Source organism: Sinocyclocheilus anshuiensis, unplaced genomic scaffold, assembly GCF_001515605.1.
Source record: "Sinocyclocheilus anshuiensis isolate Anshui unplaced genomic scaffold, SAMN03320099.WGS_v1.1 scaffold438, whole genome shotgun sequence".
NCBI classification, from domain to species: domain Eukaryota; kingdom Metazoa; phylum Chordata; class Actinopteri; order Cypriniformes; family Cyprinidae; genus Sinocyclocheilus; species Sinocyclocheilus anshuiensis.
The window spans coordinates 1,505,537-1,516,564 of NW_015546118.1; the positions used below are offsets into that span (position 1 = coordinate 1,505,537).

General features: G+C 41.1%; 1 protein-coding gene across 1 annotated transcript in view; it reads left to right on the plus strand.

The window, feature by feature from the left end:
• Positions 1-11,028, plus strand: part of fibcd1b (fibrinogen C domain containing 1b) — an 87,705-nt gene that overhangs the window by 46,487 nt on the left and 30,190 nt on the right. Inside the window, exons 3-4 of the mRNA XM_016502808.1 lie at positions 2,988-3,147; positions 5,865-6,001. Coding sequence (XP_016358294.1) covers positions 2,988-3,147; positions 5,865-6,001 — 297 coding nt within the window. The remainder of the gene's footprint in view (positions 1-2,987; positions 3,148-5,864; positions 6,002-11,028) is intronic.

Sequence of the window (11,028 nt, forward strand, 5' to 3'; positions counted from 1 at the left end):
TTGCGCTAGAGGCGGTTTAGCCAATCACAACACACTGGGCCAGCTAATCAATCAGAGCCCATCGTGTATTTCTGAGGGCGGGGCTTCATAAAAGCAGGAAATGATCAGTGTGTTCAGAGGAGAAGGGACAGAGCGGTGTGGAATAAAGGTAAATTATGTGAAAAATAATGCGTTTTTTAACAAACGAAGCATTAACACATGTTGGACTGCACCCCATAAACACAATCAAGCCTATAAAAATACCAGTCAACCACCCCTTTAATGTTTAAGGATATAATGATATTCTAGGGAATTGTGTGCTTCTAATTTTATACCAGTAGTTTGGACAGGACCCTTTTCTATTCTAACACGACAATTCCTCTGTGTATAAGGCAAAGTTAAAAAAAAAAAAAAAAAAAAGATTGATTCAGTCAGTCTGGAAGAACTTGACTGGTCTGCAGAAACCAAAGTCCTAATCCCAGTTGAACACCTCTGGTATGACTTTAAATGCAGACCTTGAGCCAAAAACTCATCACCAAACACCAATGACTTGTACATACATATCGACAAAAGTATTGGGACACCCCCTTCTTTAGAACAGAAAAAGGCACTTCCAAAAATGTGGCAACAAAGATGGAAACATAATTCATGTATTTAAAAATGTTATTTTCAGTTTTGGAAGTGTCTAAAATGATCCTCAAGGTCTGCATTTAAAGTCACACTAGAGGTGTTCACCTGGGATTAGGACTTTGCTTTCTGCAGACCAGTCAAGTTCTTCCACACTGACTGAATCAATCTTTTTATTTTGTTTATCTTTGCCTTATACACAGAGGCATTGTTGTGTTGGAATAGAAAAGGGGCCTGTTCAAACTATTGGTATAAAATTAGAAGCACACAATTCCCTAGAATATCATTATGTGCTTAAACAATGTGTCAAACCTGTCAAACCTGTTAATTAGAGGGGGGTCCCAATACTTTGGGCAATATAATGTATGTTTGGTGTGGAAGGGGGCCCAACCTCATATTCTTTCATAGGGCCCAAAATTGCTAGCGGCACCCCTGTGTACGAGCTACTGTCTGTAGCCTATGTGTGTGTGTTACAGTGCAGCAGCGCAGTAGATTAGAACGGCGATTAACTTACCTGTACAATAAGATGTTTAAAACGTGCATTCTCCCGTTCAATTTCGAGCATCCAGTAATATAATCTCACATGTCTTGTGGAGAGCTTTCAGAGTATGCATTTATTTGTCATTTTAGCTGTTTGGAAACAAAGAGTAAATGTGGAAGTCCTTCAAAGATTTCTTATCCTGTTGCGCCCTTTATAGGACCAGCGACTAGTCGACTTCAAGCTTAAAGCATCATGGCAGAGCATTGAAGTCGATTAATCGGTGCAGCCCCTAATATATATATATATATATACAGGTGCATCTCAATAAATTAGAATGTCGTGGAAAAGTTCATTTATTTCAGTAATAAGAAATCAGGAAGGGGGCCAACACTTTTTCACACCACTGTGTATGTATATGTATATATATATATATATATATATATATGAATAAAAAACATATATTTTAAATTTTAATAAAAAATATTTGTTATCATATAAATACAGCCTTGGTAAGCATAAGAGACTTTCAACAAAATTTGAAAGCATTTTATCGACCCCAAACTCAGTAACAATATTTATTTACATGCCATGAATTACTCAAAATTGTGTTTAGTTTGTGATTATACTAACTTCATATTTTGTTTTGGAAAAAAATTCTGCAGGATTACTTCCACAACTCCAACCCCCAGGAATAGAAAATTCGGAGAACAGCATTATTTGAATTAATCAGGTCAATTTTACCTAATTTCTTCAAAAAAACTGCCTAAAATCTATGGACAAGGAAGGGAAAACTTTGTGATAGTATAGTTTATGTTCATAGCTCATCAGTTACAGCATGCATAGACAGTGTGTCCTGTTCAAATGTGTACTTGTCCTTTAAAGATCACTGTAAAGGACACATTGTTGAGCTGCAGGCGAGGACGGGACACTCATTTATTATGTTGAATGTGCCTCACAAACAATGAAACAAGCACAAACTCATGCTCACAGAAGCACAGAGGGTTTTCCATCTAAAATGGGTCAGATTTCTTAAGTTTATGGGGGAAAGGCACACATACGTATGTCAGTGTATGTGTTTCTTTCAATAGTCTTATTTCTAGGTAGACAAGCAATAGCAGATTCAGCTCACTGCCTCAAGCAGAAAATCACACCATAAATCTGGCACAAAGACCTTTACAGCTCTATTGCATGTCAAGCATTTGAGCTGAAATGACAGCTAGCCTTATGGAACCTGTCTCCCAGACTGATTTTGCCTTCTCATGGGCTACAAGGGATTTTTATTTTCAGTGGACAATAAGCAGCTCACATCAATGGTTCAAAGCATTATATATGTCCAGGAAATGAACCTATAGATTTCCCATAAGTTAAAGCCATCAAACAAAGATCTACACTTGGCAAAATATTTGTTTTCTGTTGTGCTACAGAGCTATAATTCAACATTTTGCTGTCCAAGTCACTAAACTAAATCTCAGTATAGAAGAGATTGCATATTATAGACAATGGCTGATATGCTTTTGGGTAATGGAACCTTGTAGATTTATCTTGAGATAGTAAACATTAAATATAGATGGGGTCCAAAACATGATCACTGTCATTCCAGACCTTTACCAGACTTCTGTAGAGCACAAAATAAGTTATTTTGAAATTATTTAATGCAAGTCATTTTCTATATTCTTCATGTTATCTTCTTTTGTGGTCTGTAGAAGAAAAAATCATACTGGATTGAGTAAATGATGACAGAAGTTTTATTTCCTCTAAAAATTCAAAAATGTCATAAGCTGAGATCCACCGCACTGATCTGATTTAATACACGTCTGTTGCCTGCAGTCTTTTTTCTGGCTAGTTTCCTTGTTAGCTCATGCTGTCAGTGTAATAGTTCTTGTTTGTGTATGTGTTGCAGCTGCTGTCCGAGAGCCAGATTAACATGGTGAAGGTGGTCAACTCTGTGAGCAATGCTCTAAACGCCATGCAGAAGGAAACTGGAGGTCTAAAGGCCAGAGTGAAGGCTGACCTGCAGAGGGCGCCAGTCAGAGGAGTTCGCCTTAAAGGCTGTGCTAATGGTAGGGGATCCAGCCTCCCTGACCATCTCTTTTATTTAACATTTTTGGGGTTTTACCTCTCTGTCTGTTGTCCATTTGCACCACTATATAATATACACTATTTTAAAGTTTGGGGTTGTTACAGTAAAATAGTAATATTGTAAAATATCATTACAATATAAATTATAATTTTAAAATGCAATGTATTCCTGTGATGACAAAGCTGAATTTTCAGCAGCCATTACTCCAGTCTTTAGTGTCACATGATCCTTCAGAAATCATTCAAATGTGCTGATTTGGTGCTCAAGAAACATCTCTTAATATTATCAATTTTGAAAACAGTTGTACTGCTTAATATTTTTGTGAAAACCATGATATTAATCAAATAATAAGAACAGCATTTATTTGAAATATAATTGTTTGGAACAATGTAAACATATTTGCTGTCAATTTTAAAGGGGTCATCGGATGCAAAATTCACATTTACCTGTTGTTTGAACATAAACAGTCCGCGATGGTTTGGATGCGGAGCAAGGATAGACAAGAATGGCTCCTAAGCGATTGAGGTGTTCTGTTGTTGGATGTAATAATGAACATAGCAGTCGTCATTTACTCCCGACATCTGAGCCGCTGAAGACGCAGTGGATTACTTTTGTTTTTGAAGGGAATGCGCCCCCCGATCTACCTAAATGTAGTGATGGGACAATTGATACCGAGGCTCCGATGCTCCGACGCAGTTTTCAAAGCACGATTGTATCACACACTGAGCCGATGCATGCATCGAAATGACAATACCACGTGATTGATGACGTTTGAAGCTTCGAATGTCATGCAGTATCGGAAGGTCGGGACAGCTGGTTTGAAAAAAATCGGTGCTTCGCATGACTCTTGTGTTTTACTTTACATTGACTTGGTTGTGTGTGTGTGTGTGTGTGTGTGTGTGCACGTCACACATCTATTGCATTTGATCATGTTCTAGCTGGGGTCTCAGAGACCTCGAACAACCAAAATGTTTTTGCTACTACTCACATCAATTATTAATTATAATCACACACTTGTATATTTTATACTATTGATCAATAGGTGAATCCATTGACCAGACTACGCATGACATGAGTTGGCACCGGTTGGCACAGATTAAAAACTTTTTCAAACCATCCTCTGCTCTGCAATGTTTCGTTAGATAGGCTGGATAAACCGAGTCTGACCACCAGATGTCGCTAATGCGCATTGTGTTAAAAAGCTACAGCACAATTTGATGAAAGCCTCAAACGGTTCAGAAAGCCTCGGTTTCCCATCACTACCTAAATGTGTTTATGTTCGCGCAAATCATTTGTGATCCAGCTTCACCTACAGAAGAAGTGAGTATAAAGGTTTTTTTATGAATGAACCAGCTAGTTAGCAAGTTTCATGGCTAAATGCAGGTAAAGTAAACAGTACGGCTCGTCACCCCAAGGAAGAGAGTGGCGGAGTGAGCAGAGCTCATTAGCATTTAAAGGAACATGCAACAAAACGGGTAAAAAGGGTGATGTTTTACACTACCATAGAGAAATTTTAACCAAAGCATGTTATAGACTTTTCATTAAGACCCTAAAGAATCATATCAACTTGTGGAAAATGGGCATCCGATAACCCCTTTAAGGCATCCTTGCAGAATAAAAGTATTTATTTCTTTAAAAAAAAAAAAACTTACTGACCCCAAACTTTTTAACGGTTGTGTATGTTTCATTGTTAATTCACATGTCCCTCATCCTTCCAAGCATCCATCCATCCCTCTCTTCCTCCCAAGGAGTCCAGATTTTTGTTGACATCTTTCTCTTCTGAGAACCATTCAATTTAATTGGCATGCAACATCTGTATTGCTATTATTTCATTGCATTATAGTAACTAGTGACAAGTTCTTTTTTGGAGACTTTTTCTTGTTTAAAAGCATGAAATGGACTTTTTCCCTATCATGCTTTTGACATCACAGCTAATGATAATTGCCAGTGAGGAGTCAAATTCAGAAAAGCATAGTAGCATACTCTCTACTATGTTGAGTAGTCACATGGCATTTTTTGCTCAGGTGATTGGCTTTGAAAGCTCTATGGTCCGGTGAGCAACGATTCAGATGCAGCTCATGTACTCTGACATCAATTCAGAATCACAAGCACTTTGGTCCCCTGAGCAGAGGCGCTCTGATCCTCCTCTCACTGTTGACTCATTGATTCTCAATCCAAAGAACATCAGACAATTTCACGGAAAACTGTGTTTAAAAAGCGCACGTAACTATTGTCTTCTTTTTGTGCCCCCGCTGATCTGAATTCTCATTAGTCGAGTCGCTGGAAGACGAAGGAAAGTGTCTGTACTTAAATTGTGCTCTCGGGAGGCCTAATGTGTCTGAAAGCATTTTACCACTTTACTTTTAAGGCCTTGATGTGTCTGCTGGAGCCACAGGTGTGGCTTGTAATGAACCTCAGTATGGAGCAGACACTTGTATGCAAGTGTGTGCCAGTGAAGGGGAGAGTGTTTTCTATAATCAGGGAAAAGGATCGCTCTTTTGGGAGCAGAGACCAGTAAACTGAGAAGCACCAGCTGCCTTGGAAAAACCTGTGCAAAATTATATTGGCTAACCTATAGCAATATTCCTTTGGTCATTAAATTAGCCTTGGCCTAGTTTAGCTATTTGCTTTCTTGTAACCATCTAGTCTTTGTGTTTTTTTGTGATTGACTCTCTCTTTCTCTCTCTCTCATTCAAGGCTCCCGTCCACGGGACTGTAGTGATATATATGCTAGCGGTCAGAGAGAAGATGGCATCTACTCTGTTTTTCCCACTCATTATCCCGCCGGCTTTCAGGTCTACTGTGATATGAGCACGGACGGAGGTGGCTGGACGGTGAGTCACATTACCAAACATGCATATTTGCTTGTGTGAGTTTGTAGTAATATGCACCTTCTGAAGAGTGATTTATTGGTATTGGTGGTATCACACCAAAGTAAGGCTTTTATTTTTTTTTAATGTGAATGAAATAGGCGGAAAAGAGAGAAAAGCAATGTGGTTCAGAGGTCTTAATACATGGATTTACACACATGGGGAAGAACAGCCTCCACAAAGATAAGATGTGATGTCGGATTGTCAACTATGTTGATTGAAACTAATCTAAATGTTGAGGTGGGCATGTCCTATTAATTGTTTAAGGTGGTTAGGACTAGCACAAATAAGCCACTGACTCATGAACACTTGCCAACATAAACTTTAGGGATTTACCCCAAAATGAAACTCACCTTCATGTAGTTCAAGAATTGTATGATTTTCTTTCTTCTGTGTAACACAAAAGATGTTTTCAAAAATGTATCAGTGTTTCCCCTTCGGGAACTCGAGCTGCGTCGGAAACGCTAGGGGAACGACCTTCAGCGATACCAAGCTCTGAATCATATGTGTAATCAGTCCAATCGATGGGTGAGACATCAGAGGCGGGTGACGTCATGACCAGGAAGCTTTAAAAGCACGTGAGGTGCAGCCGGCGTTAGCTTCTAGGAGTGAAGATACACACAGTTTGTGCGTGGTCTGCTTGGGAGCGGAGCACGTGGTGTCGGCTCTCGAGGGGGCTGACTGTCCGTATTGTGAGCAGTTGCCACTGCGTTTGCTTCGCTCCCGGAAGGCTCTCTTTGAGGAGGGAGCCTTCACCAGCGTTCCTCACGGTGCTGGCCCCGCTTCCACCGAGGCGGGGTTCGCAGCTGGATCTGGATCTGGTGGAGGGAATGGAGACGGGCGAGTCCCTATCTTCTCCGATATGAAAGAGAAGGACAGGGTCTGCCTTATGGATGCCCCGCTTGCGCCTTCTGCTCTGTTCGGCGACGCCGTCAATTCCGTCGTCGACAGATACCAGGCGGCTCGTAAACAGGCGGCGGCATTCCAGCGGTTTCTCCCTCGCCGTTCTATAGCTCTGGGGGCTGCTGGGCGGGAGCAGCCCCAGCCGGGTACCAGCTCCTCATATAGGGAGGTCCAAAAGCAGAGCGTTGCCTCTCGCGCTCCCCCGCAGCGGGACCGAGGATGGCGGCGCTCTAAGTCGGGGGCTTCTAAGGCGAGGCCCGATCTGAGGGTCGTGCTTCAGTCTAGGAAGCCCTCGACGAAGCGGGCCTGACATTTTTAAGCACAGGACTGCTGAGGGCAGCCCCTACTGGGGAAGAGCAGGGTGCACCGCATTACACAGTGTCCGTCTCTCCTCAGCGCCCTCAGGAGATCGTTCTGCCAACCCTGCCAGTGTTCCAGGGCGCAGCGGTCTCCAGCGAGTGTTTCTCTCAGTATTTTCCGCCCGGGAACGTAGCGGAGCTGAGAGCCTCGCCACACCTTTGGGGGTCTCTCGAGCAGCTAGCTCGGCTGTCTCCTGCTGGTCCTCCGCTTCAGGGTACCCAGCTAGCAGCTCCAAATACACCAGAGATCTCAAGAGACTGGTTCCCTTAGTAGATTATTTAGCAGCGTGGAAACATCTCAGGGCCCGGTGCTGGGAGCTCCTTGTCGGCGTGTACCGCTAGCGACGGATGCGTCCCTCACCGGTTGGGGAGCGGTCAAGAGTGGCCACCCTGCCCGCGGTGTGTGGAGTGGTCGCCATCTCACATGGCACATCAACTGCCTGGAGATGCTGGCCGTGCTGCATGCACTGAGATACTTCCTCCCAGACCTGAGAGGTCACCATGTGTTGGTGCGTACCGACAACACAGCGGTGGTCTCTTACATCAACCACCAGGGAGGTCTGCGTTCACGCCGTTTGTACAAACTAGCGTACCAGATCCTTGTGTGGTCCCAGGGCAAACTTCTCTCGCTGAGAGCAGTTCGCATTCCTGGAGGAGGGATCTCCTCTCACAGGTGGAGGGTATGATCCTTCACCCCCGCCCAGAGTTGTGGAAGCTGTGGGTGTGGCCCCTGAGGGGGCACAACTCATAGCCTCTGGTCTCTCAACCGAGGTTGTTGAGACCATCCTCCAATCTAGAGCTCCCTCAACGAGGAAACTGTACGCCCTGAAGTGGAGACTCTTCACTTCATGGTGCGGAGACCGCCTGCTTGACCCAGTTAACTGCCCGATTGGTACAGTGCTGGAGTTCTTGCAGGCCCGTTTCTCCGCGGGGTTAACTAACTCCACCCTGAAGGTCTACGTGGCGGCTATAGCGGCCAACCACACCCCTCTTGATGGTCACTCAGTGGGCAAGGACCCCCTTGTTACACGTTTCCTCCGCGGTGTGGATGAGGCTGAGGCCTCAGGTACGATCTCGTGTCCCTCCTTGGGACCTCTCTGTGGTGCTAGAAGCTCTCTGTAGGCCTCCCTTTGAGCCTATCGAGGAGATATCAGATCATCTTCTTACGTGAAAGACTGTGTTTCTCTTGGCTATATCTTCTCTAAAGAGAGTTGGGGATCTGCAGGCCCTTTCTGTGGCCCCTTCCTATCTCGACTGCGCCCGGTCTGGCCAAAGCTTTTTTGTACCCTCATGCGGGGTATGTCCCTAAGGTCCCCTCCTCTACACCACGGCCTGTCGTACTCCAGGCTTTTGGTTACATACGATTGATGGGGAGTCAATGGGGACCACTGTAGTTTGGACCCCAATGATCTTCATCAGTCAGAATATCTTCATTTGTGTTCCTCAGAAGAAAGAAATACATACAGATTTGGAACAACATGAAGTATGTAAATGATGACAGAAGAAAGAAAATCATAGGCATGGAACAACGTGTGTGACTAAATGACAGGAGTTTCTTTTGTTTAACAATGCATACACAGATTTCTCAAACCAAAAAAAGATCATTATTTATTCAATCCATCACATTTCAAGCTGTCTGCTGTGCTTTTCCCTCTATTTTAAATCTAATTTTAAAACCCAGATTGGGGTAGGATAAAAGCTATATGATATCATGTCAAATTTTATGCATTTAATCTCTCAAAACAACCATGTACTGTAGCACTTATCCACTGTCTGGTTGAGTAATGACATGTAGATGTACTGCTATCTTTGTTGAGGTTCTTTACAGAAGGAGGTTCAAAGTTGCTGTCATATTTAACTGCTTAAAATTATGAAACGTATTGTGAAAGCACTTAGTGAGATTGATATGATGTTGACGATATGATCCTGATGATGAGGGTTGTTAATCTGATTACTCCGGGTTTTGAGATTGTGTATCCACTGGGGTCTCCCTGTGTAGGATAGAATCCTGCTGACTACGGAGGCTGTTCTTTCCTGAACTTTTCTTTAGGGATCAATAACATCTGCATGCACATCTATCTGTCTGTATACAGTATCACATTCTGAAGTCATTGGTCTATATGTAAATATGCACAGCTCACAGAACTGCAGAATATGGCACATTATAAGTGTTTTGAGGATGTGAGAACATGAGAGAGAAGCAATAGGAAAGACAGTTTATTCAGATGTGGCAGCAGCACAGATGGTTTCTCTCTGCCCTGTTCCAACAATCATTGAGTGTGCATGGGCATATTGGAGTGCACTGTATATGTAAGAGAGTAGAATCAGTGGCATCATAGAATGAGAGAGATCAGAGAAAGATGTTGAGAGGAAATGGCTTGAGGCGAAAGAGGGTGCATGCAGTCTGTCAGGCTATTAGTTCTTCATAACTGTCCCACTTTCTGTTGCTCAAGAGACTGTTGCAACTAGGAAAGAAGACACCCACAGTCATAGTGTGTGTGGGGTGTGGGGAGGGGTTGTACTTGTGTTTGTGTATATTGAGGGGAGACTAATGAAATGTAAAAATGAAATGAGCCAAGTAAGCGATGAACAAGATGAGAGAATGAAGAGATTTAGATACACTACCTTCCAAAAGTGTATTTTTTTTTTTTTTTTTTTTTTTTTTGGGGGAAATTTATATTGATATAGGGTGAAAGACATTAATACTTATATTTAGCAAGGACACATTAAATTGATCAAAAGCAACAGTAAAGACATTTATAATATTACTAAAGATTTATATTTAAAAATGCTTTCTTTTTTAACTTTCGATCACCAAAGAATCCTGATTCTGACCGAAGAACCCACCTCCCAACAATTTTTAAGCATGTTAAATTGTTTTTAACTTTGATAATACTATGAAATATTTCACCACCAGATCAGCATTAGAATGATTTCAGAAGGATCACGTGACACTGAATACTTCAGTAATTGACCAATGAAAATTCAGCTTTGAAATCACAGGAATAAATTACTTAAATATTAAAATATATTCAAATATAAAACAGTTATTTTAAATTCTAATAATATTTCACAATATTGTTGTTTTTAGTCAAATAAATGCAGCCTTAATCTTTCAACTGTATTGTTGATGCAGAATAGGAGTAATTTCACTCAGGCTATCAAACTTTTGGAGATCAATTTTGAAAGCCAATTTATTTAAAAAAAAAAAATGCTTAAGAGACGGTAAGGCATTAGTTTTGATATTGAAGATGGCTTTAAAATAATGGTCCAACCCAAATTAATTAAATTATTATTATTATCTTCAAATTGTCAACAACAGAAAAATATGTATGCAATAATGTGACATTTGAAAAAAAATTATTAATGTGCTCTCACAAAAAACCTAGAAACTGAAATTAAATTAATTTATGTATGAACTAAGATTGTGTTCCTCTAGTATAAAAAAAAGACAATGGCACAATTTATTTAAAATAAATTTATTTCATACTAAGTATATTTCAAATCTATTGACATATTTATTGACATATCACTTCATTAAATAATAATTAAACTTTATTTGGAGTAGGCCTATTTCTTTATTGCACAATGCACATTTCTTAATACTATGCCTAAAATTAGTTTTAATTTCACTATTAATAAGGATTGCATGGTGTCATTAAAGGGGTCATATGATGCTTTTTTAAAGATCATTATTTTGTGTATTTGGTGTAACAGAATATGTTGACA